Genomic DNA, 17,604 nt, shown 5'->3' with positions numbered 1-17,604 from the left:
ATCAAGCAAAAACTATTACTATTTTTTAGAACACTTTGCCAGGCTTTGTAAGTCAGAACCAGATTTGGACACAAGTGCACAATTTTTGTTTCATGTGTGTTTTGTATATGAAGAACATGTGTTGGACTTCGCTGAAGGCTATTTTACTGCTTTTTTTGGCTGTCCACACGCTTCATAACACATGCAGTCGTCCCTCGTTTGTCAGGGGGATTGGTTCCAGAACCGACTGCGATAAGTGAATTTCCGCGAAGTAGGTTTTAATATTAATGAATGGAATATTATTGTCGTTAAGACACAGAAAACCTGTCTATGACTTTCTAAATACGGTTTTTAACATTATTAGAGCCCTCTAGACATGAAATAACACCCCTATAGTCACCCCTGCATTTGTATTACCGAATATAGTAGATATAATCAGACAATCATATTAAACATAAATAATATAAGCTCACATGTTAGCAGTTTTTTTCTGGCAGCATACTTCCTGTGGTGGCTATTGTCTCATCAATGTATTGTAATGGCGGCTTTAAATGGCTTTACACTCGTGTTACCCAATATAGTAGACATAACAAGAGTAAATAAACCATTTAAGACTCGAACCATTTAAGATTTAAATGGCGATCACTTCTGGTGCTTGTCTCACCTAACAGTTACTGACACCTAGTGGCCAATGTAGAATACTACATTCACAATTAGAATGCTTCTTCTGCCTTGTATTTGTATTTTAGTTCATTTAGTTAGTTCGTTTAGCCATTTTCATGCTTGAAAATGGTTAATTTAGGCCAAGAATAAGTACAGTTTGCTAAAATCTGCATATTTTAATCTGCAATCACTTAATAACTGATTCATTTTTAAAAACGCGATAGAGTGAGGGTGTGATGTTGGGACAGCAAAGTAGCGAGGGACGACTGTATACGATCCTAAACCAAATAAAACCCACAAACACCATAAAACACATGCAAATGGAAAATGCCGCAATCACATAAACCACATAACAAATGCACAAGAAAAATGCAGCAAATGTCACAGACACACACAAGCCCAAAAAACACTTGCATGAGGAGAAATGCTGCAAGTTCGCGGAGCAAAACCGAAGTTAGCCGGGCTACCAGGGGTGCCAGATCTGAGGGATACCTCTTTCAAAACTTAAGATGTAATGATAGACTAGCTAAATTTAACATGAAAGTGTTTAAGACAAACATGAAGAATAGTAAAGAAATGTTCCTTGTCAGTCCTCCAACGTTGGAGTCTTAAAAGTTGCATATCCCTCAGGTCTAGCGCTCCCGGTAGCCGGGCTAACTTCTGTTGTCTTCCATGAATTTGCAGCATTTCTCTCATGCAAGTGTCTTGGTGGTGTTTTTGCAACTGCAGCATTTTTCTTTTGCATTTGTTTCTGATCCTGCGGTGTTTATATGACTGCGGCCTTTTTAATTCGCAGCATTTTCCCATCTATGGTGTTTGTGTGTCTTTGTTTTGACATTATTCTTCAGTTTTAAGCAGGAAAGGTGGGAGACTTTTGTTTTTACATTTCTCTACTTTGTGAGGCCTTTCAAAGTGAGTGAAAATTTACACCAGCTATGGAGTTGGAATAATGATTTTCCTCTCAAATGTCCTGCAGAGAGTGACTCATGCACTGCATTGGGAGCAGAGAATTATATAGGACATGTCATAGAAAAGAAAAAAAACACACTAATCCTCAGAATAGCCACTGGCATGAACATTCCTGCAGTAATACCAGTCCACTATCTTCACATATTCTTTCAAAGGCTGTATATATTTTTTATTTAGATTTTTAGCTTTGTATGGAGTGTGGATTGCTACCAAAATGTAATGGGAACATCCGTGGAAGAACACCAACTCTAATTCTGGATTATATATATATATATATATATTTATATATATATATATATATATATATATATATATATATATATATATATATATATATATATATATATATATATATAAAATAAGTAAGCGAATGAAGGGGGTGTTCATTATGTGACAGCAGAACCCGTCAGCAAAGTCAAAATGATGATATTAATGACAAATATATTAGAAATGAATGTGAAAATAAGACCAAAAACATAACATTGATGTAAATAAATAAAATAAATTAAAATCAAGTGCTAATGTTGTATTAAAGTTTAAGTCCATGTCTAAAATATGTAAATTTAATTTAAAAATTAGTATATATATATAAAATATAAGTGAATTAAACTTAGTGTTCTATCAATGAATGTAGTATAAATACATTAAATTATATTATTATTAATTAAATAAATGAATACATTTTTAAATAAAATTATTATTTTATTATTATTATATTAATATTACAAATATTATTATTATTTTTTGTGAGTGTGGTGTCGTTAATTTATAAAAAAGCAAAAAAAAAAGTCCAACATTTTAAATAAACACAATAACATTAAAATAAGTTTTTATACTTGTATATAAAAGATGAATACAAATGACAAGCGTAACTGAGAGTTTAAATGTGATGAAATGAAATTCATGTATGCACGACTGGAAATAATACGCAAATGGGAAAGCAAGTCAAACGCTCCATTACTTCAGTGCGTATACATGATTATTGTGGAAGTAAATCTTGCTTTAATATAAAAAAAGCAGTGGTATTCACTGACCTCGGCTGTATAAATGATCAAAACACATGTGAGTAACAATCATTCTTTATGTTTGGTGGTGCGGGCAAGGCCACTGCTTCAACACCTCCCCGTGCAGAGAGTTGTGGAAAACCAAAAGAACAGACAAAGGTAAGAAATCTGTCGAGAGATGTTGAGATGAAGAGGAAAAACGCCACATGAAAGACGCGTAGTGGGGAGTAAAAAAAGGTAAGACTTGCCTGGAGCTGTCCTTCCTGTGCACCGTCACATACATCTCATACAGCCTCCCCTGTGGGACCGCACCCGCCGGAACCAGCAGGCTCACTCCTGGCACATTTATTACCCAGTTGTCATGTTTGCACTCGGTATGTTGCAGATGTTGTACTTTTACAGTCGGTAGAGAGTGTCTTTACCAGAGTTGGGAACGATGAGGTGTCCTCCCTGGTTGCTGAAGGACCCGTGAGCGGTACAGGAAGGGTCTCGAGTCCGGGCCAAGCTCTGGTTGCGAAGGTTCATGGTGTCGCTGTTCTCCAGCAGAGACTGCGTTACCTAGGAAACCACAGTTAGCAGTTACTGCAGGAGGAAATAATGTCAACATCAACAAAATGATGGATTTTTTTAACTGTGTGCCATATTGAAGATGAAGGGTCAAATGTACCTCTCGCTGTTTTCATCAGTCTTTTTCAGGCTTTTGGGAATGGTTTCACTTTGTAAACACTGCAAACGCTGCATTGACTTGAATGCTTTTGGACCCAGCATGGCCGCTTCATCTGGACTAGTGGTTGTTAAACTTCAACATTCCCGTGTTTATTTTATTTTTTTAACTGTCACAACAAATGTCAGATTTCATTTATGTTCTTGTTTTATTAAGCATTACGTTTGATTACGTATACAGCGTTGTTTTTTAACTATTGTTTTTTACTTTAACTATTATTGCGCTATTATACTACTATTATTAAAATGTTATATTTCTTTGAATATATTTGCTTGATGTAGTTATTTTCATGTATTTATGCGCTACCTAAGCCATCCATACTGTACCATGCAAATAACGTATTAATGTGTTTTTAGTACGTTTCCTTGTGAAGTGCTGCAGGGAAGCGGAGGCTCCTGCATGCCTGGGAGCGCCGCCACAAGGCTCGGCTGGAAGAAGGATGATCTCAAATCACCGAAGGGTATGAGCAAGCGCGGCGAGAAAATATGAACTGCTTTGCATTTCATGGTCTAAAAGCGAATGCGAGCAGTGACATGTAAAAAAAAAAGCAATTAGGATTCTGCAGTTGACTCCTGCATCAGACACAGCAAACGGACACTCGGTTTAGGCAGTCAAGGACGGACTGAAACAGAATATATATACTGTATATAGACTGTATATGTACTGTATATAGACTGTATATAGACTCCATTCCATTCCATTCCATTCCATTTTCCTCCGCTTATCCGGGTCCGGGTCGCGGGGGCAGCAGTCTCAGTAGGGAAGCCCAGACTTCCCGGTCCCCGACCACCTCCTCCAGCTCCACCGGGAGGACACCGAGGCGTTCCCAGGCCAGCTGTGAGACATAATCCCTCCAGCGTGTCCTAGGTCTTCCCCGGGGCCTTCTCCCGGCTGGGCATGCCCGAAACACCTCACCAGGGAGGCGTCCGGGAGGCATCCGGACTAGATGCCCGAGCCACCTCAGCTGGCTCCTCTCGATGTGAAGGAGCAGCGGCTCTACTCTGAGCTCCTCTCGGATAACCGAGCTCCTCACCCTGTCTCTTAGGGTGAGTCCCGCTACCCTACGAAGAAAACTCATTTCAGCTGCTTGTATCTGCGATCTCGTTCTTTCGGTCATGACCCAAAGCTCATGACCATAGGTGAGGGTGGGAACATAGATCGATCGGTAAATTGAGAGCTTTGCCTTCCGGCTCAACTCTCTCTTCACCACGACGTATATAGTATATAGTGTATATAGACTGTATACTGTATATACTGTATATAGACTGTAAATGTACTGTATATAGACTGTATATATACTGTATGTAGACTGTATATATACTGTATATATACTGTATATATATATATATATAAAAATATAGGCCAGTCCTACACAAAATAGCAAAAGAGCTAACAGCAAACAGATGCACTGGTAAGAAAGATGCTGTATTATCCACTTGCTATTGTACACTGCCTATGGCATTATGGCATTCTATTTTTATTTTACTCAGCACCAATGGTACTGTGACATTAATTAAATACAATTTTTTTCAAGTCGAAATGCACCAAACTTTGCATTTTTTATGATGTGCTGCAGCCTGTTTAGTAAGTAGCTTTTTTTTATTTTTATTTTTTTACACAGCATCAACGGTATGGTGACATTAATTATATTTTTTCCAAGTTGAAATGCACCAAACTTGTTTTTTTTTAATGATGCTCTGGAGCTCGTTTAGTCAGCAGCCTTTTTAAAAAAAAAAATGCATACAGCACCAATGGTCTTGTGTCATTAATTAAAAAGCATTTTATTTAAAAGTTAAAATGCACCAAATGCCTTCTCCAAGTCCACAAAACACGTGTTTTGTGGACTTGGAGAAGGCATTGGACCATGCTCCTCGAGGAATTCTGTGGGAGGTACTCCGGGAGTATGGGGTATCGGACCAGCTAATTCAGGCTCCTTGTATGACCGGTATCAGAGTTTGGTTCGCATTGCCGGCAATAAGTCGGCTTTTGCTTTCAGTAAATACAACCTCCTCATGCTGCAAATGCAAGAAATGACATTTTCGGTTCTTAACAACCATTGAAACCAATTGATAATGTGGAACAGTGTATTTGAAGTTTTCATTTTTGAAAAAAATACTGTTACTATTGGGAGGTTTCTTCAATAACATTCAAACTGTTCTCTAAAGGTTGATGACCTGAAAATTATGACCGCAATTTACACTGACTGTTTAGCAAAATCAGAGAAAAATATCATTAGCATAATAATTTGGAAGACAGTGCACATAATAATAATATATTCATAATTAAACCTAACTTCTGTGCATTTGTGCACAGCATTAACATTTGTCAACAAGGACGAGGTCAAAGGACGAATAGAAAATACACGTGTGCCTGTTCAGCGTCGGAGAAACTCATACTTGTAAGTCTCAATCTGCGTCACACACGGTGTGTTCAAGGACCGTCCAACAAAGTGGCTGCAACGCCCGAAGAAGACACAGTATCCGTGAAAGCATGAATTTAGTTTAACGTGCAACATCGGGGGCTTTCCACCATGCCGCAGTCAGTGCAACCAGTCAACAAACAAATGGCAGGCGTCATCGTCAAACTAATTTGTTCATCGAACACACACACAACAACGAACAACTTCATGTTGTCACCTTTCTTCAGCCCCGTACTCCCGGCTGTGGCTGTTCACATGAGGCGTTCGAGCGCATTACGTATATCTCGGTGTTCGGCGCTAATGTAGTCACGTGTTTTTTAATTTTTATTCAAGTACCCCCTACGTAGCAGCAGCCCGTTTAGTCAGCAGCCTTTTGTTTTTTAAGAGTACCCATAACATTATGACATGTTCATCATGTCATAACGCTCACGGCCTTACCTTAGGGGACAGTTTGGACGTGAAGTCTCCTCCGAGGTCGTCCTGCGGCGTGACCAGACCGGAGGAGTTGTACACTTTGATCTTCAGGTTGGGGAGGGGCTCTAAGAGTGGAGAGTTGGTCATTGGGATTTTATCTGATACGTCATGGAGGGCATACATGGGACCACGATACATGGCGGCGGCATTTGTCAAATCAGGAGGGGCTGTCAGCAGGTCGGCTGGGAGGGGCGGGAAGGGTTGGAGAGAACGGAAATAGGGAGAACGGAAATAAAATTAAATGAACGAAAAATGGGTGAAATATTGTACAACATTAAGACAGTGGAAGACAGCAACTGATGGAGGATAAAAAAAAAACATTGGGTGAGAAATGTGAGTTAATTTCATTAAAAAAGTTCAAATATTACAAATGCAATAAACAAAATAATGCCAAAGAATGATTGTTTTCTGTTATATTTGAGGGAGGGAGAAGGAGAACACATTTAAAATGTAACCGTACCCCACCACATCGCGCTGCGACTTGAGGCTTCACTCTATCACGTTTTTCAAACATATATTAATAAGTCATATACGTATGGAAGCAAATTGTACGCATTTTCTGCCTAAATTAAACAGTTTCAAGCATAGAAATGGCGAAATTAACTAAAATACAAATATAAGGCATTAAGAAGCCAATTCAAATTGTGAACATAGTATTCTACATTGGTCGCTAGGTGTCAGTAATTGCTCTGTGAGACAAGCACCAGACTCGCGCGCCGGAAGAGCAGGCTTTTATTGCAGCTATAAATGATCTCACAACAGGCACAAGAATAACAATGATCATAATAGTAACACAGGCTGCTGCTGCGGCCGACAAGCTCAAACTCCCCCGATGTCACTTCCTGTTCACCACCCATTCTGCTCCCCTACTAGCAGCGGAACACATTTACTGCGACACACGAGCTGGTTACAGGGGTGTTATTTCATGTTTAGAGGGCTCTAATAATGTTAAAAAACTTATTTAGAAGGTTGTAAGCAGGTTTTCTATGCACTAACTATTAAAATATTCCATTTATAAATAAGGTATCTATCCTACTTCACGGAAATTCCATTATCACGGTCGGGTGTGCAACCAATTAACCACCTAAACGAGAGATTACTGTATTCGGGTTTAAAGCAACAATAAGTAATAGTTTAAATAATAGATTTAGAGTACACAGGCTTGGAATAAGATGACTAGCATCTCTGTTCTCCAACTTTAACGGTCTATAAAAAGTGCTGGACCAGCCAGGACACATGTCGCTAGTATTCTATGCTACAGTTCAGAGTTAAATTAGCATTAAAATGAGCATTTAGCTGCAGTGTTAAATGCATGTTTATTTTATTTGTATTTGCCAGTGGCCAAAATCGTAGTTACACTTCATAAAGTTGGGGGATCCCTGGAGCAAAACAAGCTACTATAAAGGTGGTTCCCAAACTTTTCACAGTCCCGCGCCCTTCAGATATTTGACCTGAAGCCATGTAGTTCCTTCTCCTGCACACTTAAACAACAGAAACCACAACAAGCACACAAAAAACATCTACCCTAAATTATTCCTCACCTGTTCATATTTGATTCAATTATTATACACAATATTATTTATATTTTAATGATTTGATAATCAATTGAATGTATTTAAATTAATATCGTTAACTTCATTTGATGAAGAACTTCTTGTCTCCTTTCTTCTGCACTGTACTCCCAGCGCTATGCAGGCACTGTTCACATGATGAGGCGTTCAAGCGCACTGTGGGACTCTTGAGTGTTAGGCAAGTCATGTTGCTTTAGGTATGAAATGTTTTCAACTCCTGTGTGTGTACAGTAGAGTGTACAGCACGTGTCTAAAAGGGAGTCCTACATGGTTCCTTCCTGAGTCGTCCCAGGTTGTGACACTTTTCATGTATCGCAAGCAAACTTCCCGGCCTCCCACTCAGCAGCCGCTATAAATAAATCCACATCTGCAATGTAAAACACAGCTACACACGCGGACGCCCAATCACACCATAAACACAACGCTGCAGGAACAGGAACAGGCTGGTTCTTAATCAGCGCGGCTTGTGCAGGAATCAACGCTGCGGTAGCATTCGACAGGTAAAAATGAAGAAACTGCAAACATTTACGATGGATTAAGATCACAGGAAGGTGAGCTTTCTTCTCCAGAACAACCCCACTCTGGTTCTTTCCCCACCTCCGGCTCCACATGTTTGGGCGTAGACCCTGAAATCATGCTGTTCCGTTACACAAACCCATTCATTCTAATTTCTCTCACGCGCACGTCGCTCTCTATCACACGCCTGTTTACACTTGAAGCTGCCAGTTATTATTTTAAGAAATGATCATCTCTAATGAGTCTTCCGTGCACACTGGCTGACTCTCACTTCCTGTGTTTTCCTTCACCAACACCTGAACACAAAACAGCAGCTCTCCTTAAAGCAGTGCTTCTCAATTCTTTTCTGTGACTATCCCACTCCCCCGAATTGAAACGCTATTGAGAAACTGACAGTATTTATTTTTCTTCTGTACAAACCACTGCATCAGTCGCTGGCACCAGCATTCTGCGTACAACCACCTGATTATCAAAATACGTCCATCAATGAAATGGGCAGAGATGACATCTGCAACAATTTCTGTAGCTTGCGTTCTAGCATCCTCACAGGAGATAAAATGTGCGTATACACCTTAGCGCTAATCAATGATTATATCTGAGGAAATACACCAGGGGTGTCCAAACTGTCCAGCGAGGGCCACTCAGTGAAAAACGAGAGGATGCAAGGGCCACTTGGATATTTTGTAAATATGCGAAGAAGTTCTATATACTGCAAAAAAAAAATAAAAGGATACTAAAACAACACATGCTAGATCTGAATAAATGAAATACTCTTAATAAATAAAAGACTATGGGCCTCATTCACAAACATCTTCTTAAAAGTCTTCTTAAGAAGTGTACTTAAGAAGGCGCGGGTTGGAAACTGCGCCACATTCACGACACGTTCTTAAGTAGGGATAATCGTTCGCACCGGTGTTCTTAGGTTGATGAATGCCAACTGCGATGCCCGTGCATGTGAGCCCTAATTTGCATAGGTCACCGCCTATTATTTCCCATATAAGGTAAAAAATGTGCCGTGCGCAACAGGCAACTGGAGGCGGAGATGGCAACACGCAAGGGCAAGACTGAGGAGCAGCTGGACAACAAACGAAAGAACAACTTCAATTCTACTGAAATAGAGGTGCTTTTACAAGGAGTGAGCGAACACAAGACCACCTTATTTTCACGTGCATCCACCGGTCATCAGGCCATCCAAAAAGAGTCGGCATGGAGCACCATTGCAGGAAACATAAATGCCGTTTCCATGGAGAAACGCGCCACCGCAGAGGTTAAAAAGAAGTGGTTTGACTTTAAATAGACTAAAAAAAAAAGATTAGACTGCACCGGAGGGATCTGAGGAAACGGGAGGCGGGCCATCAATCAGAAACCAAACCATTTCGGAAACTCTAGAAAATATTTACACACTCATGATGGAAAAATAAAGTCAAAATACATAGTTTGTGTGTGACTATTTTTTCTGTGGTTACATTTGATTAGACGCTGCCTAATTAATACAGCAGCCCCGTGCTCTGGCTCAAGACGTGGCTGGGGGCGCATGTCTGGGGGTGCTACGTGCGCAATAGACACACAACGTTTCATTGCGATGTTATTCTGATGATCCTGCACACCTGCAAGAACAGAGAGGGAAGCCTGAAGCCTGAAGCGGGACATCAAATATTGGTGGCTTTCAGCAAATAAATCTAATGGTCCCTTTACATTCTCTCTCTGCGCAGCACATGTCCAGCCAGCTACTTTTTTGATGAATTGGGATTTGAATATATATTTATCCATGGAGTATATTTTAGTTGTTTTGATGATAAATAATTGTTGGGATATTTTATTTGCACTACATTTTTTGGGATCAGGTTGCAAAATCCATCATGAGGGCGATTGCGCATTGAAAGTGCAAGCTTTGCTTGTGCGTAAGAGTCCTCCTGAGCGTTCGTACAATTTGTTCTTGGATCTAAGAACTGTGAGTTAAGAACACATTTCGTGAATACCAAAAATCTTCTTAAGAAGGCTTTAAGAACACATTTGTGCGTAAGAACGTTTCGTGAATGAGGCCCTTTGTTCTTTACATACTTGAATGTGCTGACAACAAAATCGCACAATGATGTATTTATTTATTATTTGGATGTATTTTTTTTTTTATTGGGGGTGTCTTGCTGTCCACCTGCTGTCTATTCCATTTACATGTGATTGTCAATGTGTGTGGCTTCCTACAGTAAGCGCACAGTTGGTGTGATTGGCTTGGAGTTACTTTGTGTTGTTTAATGTAAGTGTGCCCTTTATGTTTTTGAGCAGTGTATATTTCAGGAAAAAAACTGCGTCTCAGCTTTATGATGTCGGTGAAAAAGCCTATCATTAATATCAACCTCACTCTTTGCTCTTTTTGCCCCCATTTTTGCTGTTTTTGGGGTTTTTTCCCACATATTCCAACGTTCTACTTCAATAATAATACAAAAAAAAATGTATCTTCTTTCTGTAATATTTTGGCTTCATTCCCATAATATTTTATATTTTCCCCCAACCTAATTTTCCAAAAATTACAACTTTATTTTGTTTCGTTGGGTTTCTCATATTATGACTTAAAAAAATAATGTATTCTTTCTGTAACATTTCAACTCTGTGCTACTAAAATGACATTATTTTCCCTCATATTATTATGAGTTTATTCTCGTAAAATGGCTGCTTTTTCCCCCTCATTAAAATACAACCTTTTTCTCTTCATATTATCACTTTATTCCCTTAAAATTGTAGCTGTTTTTTCCATTTCTGCTGTTGTTGTTTTTCTTTTATTTCCCAACTATTTCAACTTTCTTCTTGTACATTTTCTTCTCGTAATTATGACTTTATTTTCATAACATTACAACTTTTTCCGCAAGCTAATTTTCCACAAATTACAACTTTATATTTTGTTTTGTTTGTTTCTAAAATAGTAACAATATTAAGACGTTTTTTAATATTACAACTTTATTCTTGTAAAACAACAAATATTTTTTTATTTAAATTTTTAGATTCTCTTAATATTTAGACTTTCTAATGAAATTACTGCTGATTTTTCCATTTTTTTACTTTTTTTTGGTTTTTTTTTTAGTTTTCTTGTTAAATGATATTTTTAGAATGTGCCGCAGGCCAATCAAAAAACAGCTGCATGTGGGACACCCCTGCAATACACTGATCTTTTTGTCTGTTTGAACCGTCAATGAGTTCACAACATGCAAGGGCTTGCTCATGAAGGAGGGAATTTACATCATGCACTGCATTATTTTGAAGATAAAAGGCATTCTAGTGATGTAAGCAATAACCCCATCGATCCTGAAATTCCCTGACATTTCTGGTAAGTGCTCACATGGACACGAGAGTGTGTGTGTGCTAATGTGTGCTCGCTTCTTCATTTCCCTGATAGAAACAAATGTCAGTGCAGACGGAAAGACTGACAGCTCCGCTTCAACAACGGGAAAGGGGAGCGCCCAGCGATGAGGTGGTGGGATGGAGTCGGCGTGGCGACCGCCAGGCCCAGACGGAGACTGCGGTATAAGCAAAGGAGGAGTGATTGACCTGAATGTGCAAGAGTGGGGAGGAAAAGACCCGCCGAGACTCCTTTATAGGCTGTAGATAGATAGATAGACAGAGAACCTACTTATTTCACATGCTTTGAACCCTGCTTAAAAAACGACGCGGCTAATTTATGGCTGAAAGAACTACACTTCCCATGATTCAGTCCAGATTCAGGAAGTAGCGACGTGGAAGCTAATATCATGTTTTGAAGTCTTATCCAGTGATTGTGTTTTGATCTGACAAATCTTAAGTGAGGTTGATCAAGTGTAGAATTACTACAGCTTCTGCTTGGACCGCGGCAGCTGTTGAACTTCGATGAAAACGTGTCTCACGTCGGACTCACTGGCGCTAACAAGTGATGCTGGGAATATCGAGTGCAGGCAGTATTGCAAGGTTTATAGTGAGTCTTTCTGTGTAAATATCCCATGTTACAACATGTTACGGTTTATTTGTTCCAGACCTGACCGCGATATGTGAATTTCCGCAAAGTAGGATTCACTATTAATAGATGGAATATTTTCATAGCGATGGCATAGAAAACCTGTTTACAATCTTCTAAATATGTTTTTTTTACATTATTAGAACCCTCTAGACATGACATAACACCCCTATAGTCACCTTTACATTTGTATTACCAGATTATCAGATAAAATAAGACATATTAGACCTAAATAAGATAACATAGACTCACACGTTAGCAGTTCCTTCTGTTTTTTCTGGACAGCGTACTTCCTGCTGTGGCTATTGTCTTATCAATGTATTGTCAGGGCAGCTTTAAATAGCTTTACAATCATATTACCCAATATAGCAGACATAATAAGAGTAAACGAGCCATTTAAGATGTAAATAAAACTCCTGCTCGGGCGGAGAGATGTGGAGGACAGGAAGTGATGTCAGAGGTTCAGAGTTGAGTTTTGGCTAATCGTGGGTTACGGCCCAACGGCATCCTATGTTATTATAATGTTATTATTATGATGCCTGTTGTGAGATCATTTAAACCTGCCTGTCCTGGCGATCACATCTGGTGCTTGTCTTACAGAACAATTACTGACACCTAGTGGCTAATGTAGAATCCTACATTCACAATTAGAATGCTTCTTCTGCCTTCTATTTGTATTTTAGTTCATTTAGACGGAATGTTGGCAAGGCAACTTGGTACATTCGATTCCGCGTCAGGGCTGTCAGTTATCCCCAAAAATGCAAATCAATTTGTGCTTGAACGGGTGCTGTGAAAGGAGGAAGGAGGTGCTGGTAGCTACCACGTAGGGAATGAAATCCATCATGCTTGACTATATGGAAAGTACACACAATGACCTTGTTGATTTATGACCAACATTGGGGATAAACCTGACCCTGACCCTGTGGCGTACCTGATCTAGCCGTCTTGATGTTGACCGACTGGAAGCCTCCGTTCAGCGCAGACGTGTCGATGATGTCCGAGTCGAAGTCGCGGTGCGTCTTGCGGTACACAAAAAGCGCCACAATGACGGAGATGACCAGGCACATGATGACGGCGATGACCACGCCCACGTAGAGAGCCACATCGTCTGTGCTCGGAGCAGCTGGGGAAGAAGAGGAAAGGCTCAGCGTTTGAAAGCAGAAGCAGACACACGCTGGACGCTTCATTAGGTACACTTGCAAACTAATGACCTGACTACCTTATGAGCCGTCTGTCGGACAGGGTGAAAATATTAGAAACAGCTCCATGGCACAATATACATCCTGTTTCATCTGTACCTCTCTCAAAGTGCCAATTATTACCTCCCCCAAGGACACGAGTGAAGAAAACTGGCAAACCTCTACCTCCCCACTAAATAATGACGTCATCTAATTCTGACATGTCTTCTTTTTAAAACTCAGAGCTCCTTTCAGACTTAAAGGACAATGCGTGTAAGATTAAAGGAATCTTTTAAAGAGCCCTGCGGCATGTGTAATAAGACCATTTGTCTAGACATAGCCGGCCAGAGACACCTTTCATAAAACTCTTCAATCTTAATAAGGTTGTTAATTATTTTACAAGGGTCTTCTTTCAGGAGGACCGCGGCTTTTAAGGCTGCTTCACATTCAGGCGTCTGTGATTACATCTAGCAGAAAAAAAAGTAGAGAGAAGGTGTTCTGAAAGTTTCTTGTGACGACGGGAGCAAGAATGTGAGATGCGAGGAAGCTAATGAGTATGGAGGAATGCTGAAAGGAGGCACAGGGGAAGGGAAAAACAGGTCAAAAGACGCGGAGATGCAACAAACAAATGTGTGGGTTGGATGCAGCTTGGAAGCAGCACATTTTCAGGCAAGATATAAAGTGCAAATTACTTTTTTACATCTTTTTTAAATCAGATTTGATGTGTAGCTAATGCGACCCGAGAGCTCCGTTCCCTTCACATGAGCGCCTTCACCGGGAACATCCACAACGTGGCCACTTGAGGGCGCTACAACCCGCCTCAAGCGTCTCATGGGAGTGTGCTCATAATTAAGTCTGAGACCGGGGGTGTCCAAACTCTTTCCACCGAGGGCCGCATACTGAAAAAACAAAGGATGCGTTTTCTAAACCAACCCATGTTGACGTGCAAAGACGTTTTTATACTTCAAGAAAAAAACTGCCTGCATCTCAGCTTTGTGTTGTGGGTGAAGAAGTCTATTATTAATATGAACGTTTTTTCTTTACATTATACTTTTTTGCCTTTAAAAACAAATAGTTCGACTTTCTCCTTTTATAATTTTGCTTGTAATCTTATAGATTTATTCCCATAATATTTTGACGTTATTATAGTAATATAACTTTTTAACAACCTAATTTTCCAAAAATTACAACTTTATTATTGTTTTGTTTGTTTCTTTAATATTTAAACTTTGTGCAATTTTTTCTAGAGCTGTCAAAAATAGCGAGTGAACGGCTGTAACTAATTTATCTCATTAATTACGTTACATTTTTAATGTAATTAACGAATGCTAATCACTGCTAGCCAAGCCTGTTATTACTACACACGGACCAAGGCACCGTCCCGTCCCAACAGCGTCTGATGCGCATTTAGAACTTTATTCTGACCTGAGCACGTCAACAGCAGTGCAGTTCTCCAACCCACAAACACTTCTCTTGTCCTCCTCGGAACCGCAGCTTCGTCATTGTCTCTAGACAACGCGAGATGCATTCACGGACACTCCGAACATCACCACAACGTCTTTATTATGCGCGCATGTGTGGTCTAAATAAACAGAAATACAAAGAAAAACAAGTGGTTGTCACTCACTTTGTAAGTCTTAATGCGGAAGTATAATTTGCTGCATTTAAGTATGCTCGGAAATCCCGTGCCGTCAAAACATGTGAATTCAACTTCAAGGACGTTGTGTCTTTGAAAGCAACCCCTCATTGCTCATAATAACACAGTTAAAGTGTGATTCTAATGTTCTGCTACTATTAAAGGTAAATAGATTTTCAGACATGTGTGCTATCTTTTAGTTCAATTTCAATTTTCAGGTCATTTATATACAAATATATATAATCCTGTTCTGTCATTTATCTTTCTTTTAGTAAAATACAGCAAAAATGGGCACATTTCAGACATAGTTGCAAATGGTTATTAATCACGATTAAGTAATTTGAAAACTGATTCATCTGATTAAAAATGTTCATCATCTGACAGCCCTATGACTCTACTTTCTTAATATTTTATCTTTATTGTGGTCTTTTTTTTCCATTTTTGCTGTTGTTTTTAAAATGTTCTTGTTTAATTGTATTTTTCCAATGTGACGAGGGCCAATAAAAAACAGTTGCAGGCTGTAAATGGCTCCCAGTCTGCACTTTGTCTGAGCAGAACCAAGAACCCAATGTCTCTCTTGGGTTATTTGTGAAATGATCACACAAATAAATACTTGGGATTTATATTAGCCGCATACGTGTCATTTTTGGCGCAATTTAAGCTCTAAAGTATTGCAATTTTTGGGTGCTTAGCCCTGGCACCATGAAATTTTGTACACACCTTTGGGGACCGACAAGCACGTGTGTGTGCAGTTTGAGCAAGATTGGATGAAAAACACGGCCGCCATCAATCAAAACACGGGGGCGCCACAAACGCCATTTACAGTGAAAATGACGTCTATTTGATATTGCTAGAAGTTGCTGTGCTCAATAAACTTATCAAAGTCACTGAATAATCCTCTTAGGTGGCAACTTAGCGATGGCGATTATGATGATCATCATCTGTTTAATGAATAAATCTTTATCTGTTTCTCCTGTCAGTGTAAGGTTAATAACACCAGATATATCTTGTTATTATCATATTCCTCTTTGGGGTCAAATCACACGTCAACCCTGTGGATAAGTGATAAAATTAGAGCAGAAACGAAAAGATATAACTCAATTATAATGTATATAAACCTTGTTTAGAGCAGGGGTTCTCAATTGGTGGGTCAAGACCCAAAAGTGGGTTGCGGTGCAAAAAATAATGGACATGTCCGTGAATGCACCTCATGTTGTTTTCTGCTATTCGCTTGCTACGCCGCCGAGAGGTGCAAGCTACGTATGTTTCTGGGCGACTTTGTCAAGCGTGCGCCGTTCGTCCGACACACGGCTGCAGATACCTGCTGGAGAAGAGCATGCGATAGAGAGGACAGCGCCCCACCGCTGCAGGTCATGTTGTGTTCCAAACAGTCCCTTTTAAGAATCTGAGAAGTTTGAGGTGAAAAAAAAAAATCTGCAATTTGGGTCGCCGCTTGTCATTGAGGTGCGATGGCGGGTCCCGCAGCCAAAGCATTTGAGAACCACTGCTTTAGAGTCTATTTGTCAAAGACCCACAGGTTTAAGGGTGTGAAGCATCGTCTCTCTGTTGCATCTCAACAGCAGCTGTCAATCGGAGACAAAAAACATCACACACAAACGTCTGCTCGCTTTTCTTAATCATCGCTCAATCCACTTGGCGACTTCTGTGTCTTTAATTCTTTTTACTTTGTCATGATTGAAAATGTCCTTTTCTTGAGCGTTCACGCTTTTTTACAGCCTGACAGCTTCACATAATAGGCTGTCTCCCTCCAACAAGATGCAGGCTGGGGGAAAGCAACTGGACGTGGGTGAACACTTTCGACCCGCATGAATGAATAATGTGTTTAGACGTTTGCGTGTGTGCGTGTGTGTGCACTATGAAGGCAGGCTGACAGAATGGGCTGTGATAGAATGAGGAAGAAGCGAAGGCTGACTAAGGACAAATAGCTAGCTACGCATCTGTGGTCGTCTTTTAAGTACCTGGCTGTATTTGAGCAACGCTGAAAAGAAAATAAGGGGGGACGAAGAACAAAGTTGACAATTTTATGACTATAAGGTCATAATGTTAGGAGAAAAGTCAAAGGTTTTCTTTTTTGTGTTTTCACTTTCTCTTTTCCCTGCCAGGGCTCACCACAGTCAGAAATATGAGGGAACAAAAAGGAATAAAGTTGCGACATAACAGTTTGAGCAAAAGTTATAATGTTAAAGTTATATCGCTACAATCATAAAGTTGTAATCTTGCAGGAAAAAAGCCATAAAATGACAGCAATAAAGTCGTAATATCAAAAAGAACATTAAGTCATGGGAATTAAGTCTTAATATTAACATTATGTAACATTATGACTTTCTCTTGTAATATTATGACTTCATTCTATTTTTTGTAATGTTCTGATTGTACTCTCATAAATTTGTTGTAATACTTCTAGGAAAAAAAAAACAAACAATTTCTATTCCATTCCATTGTTGCATTTCCATTCACCAAATTCCAATTTC

General features: G+C 39.6%; 1 protein-coding gene across 3 annotated transcripts in view; it reads right to left on the bottom strand.

Annotated features, from left to right (window-relative positions):
- unc5ca (unc-5 netrin receptor Ca) overlaps positions 1-17,604 on the bottom strand; it is a 227,900-nt gene that overhangs the window by 16,817 nt on the left and 193,479 nt on the right. For 2 of the 3 annotated variants that reach the window (XM_054773508.1, XM_054773509.1), the window contains 4 exons: positions 13,230-13,421; positions 6,197-6,414; positions 3,038-3,173; positions 2,864-2,951 (listed from right to left, as the gene is read on the bottom strand). In XM_054773508.1, the coding sequence (XP_054629483.1) occupies positions 2,864-2,951; positions 3,038-3,173; positions 6,197-6,414; positions 13,230-13,421 (634 nt within the window). The remainder of the gene's footprint in view (positions 1-2,863; positions 2,952-3,037; positions 3,174-6,196; positions 6,415-13,229; positions 13,422-17,604) is intronic. The other variant, XM_054773510.1, reaches the window with a different exon arrangement.

Source organism: Dunckerocampus dactyliophorus, chromosome 4, assembly GCF_027744805.1.
Source record: "Dunckerocampus dactyliophorus isolate RoL2022-P2 chromosome 4, RoL_Ddac_1.1, whole genome shotgun sequence".
In the NCBI taxonomy this organism is placed as follows: Eukaryota; Metazoa; Chordata; class Actinopteri; order Syngnathiformes; family Syngnathidae; genus Dunckerocampus; species Dunckerocampus dactyliophorus.
The sequence above is the reverse complement of the archived record's forward strand: the minus strand, read 5'-3'. Positions and strand labels throughout refer to the sequence as shown.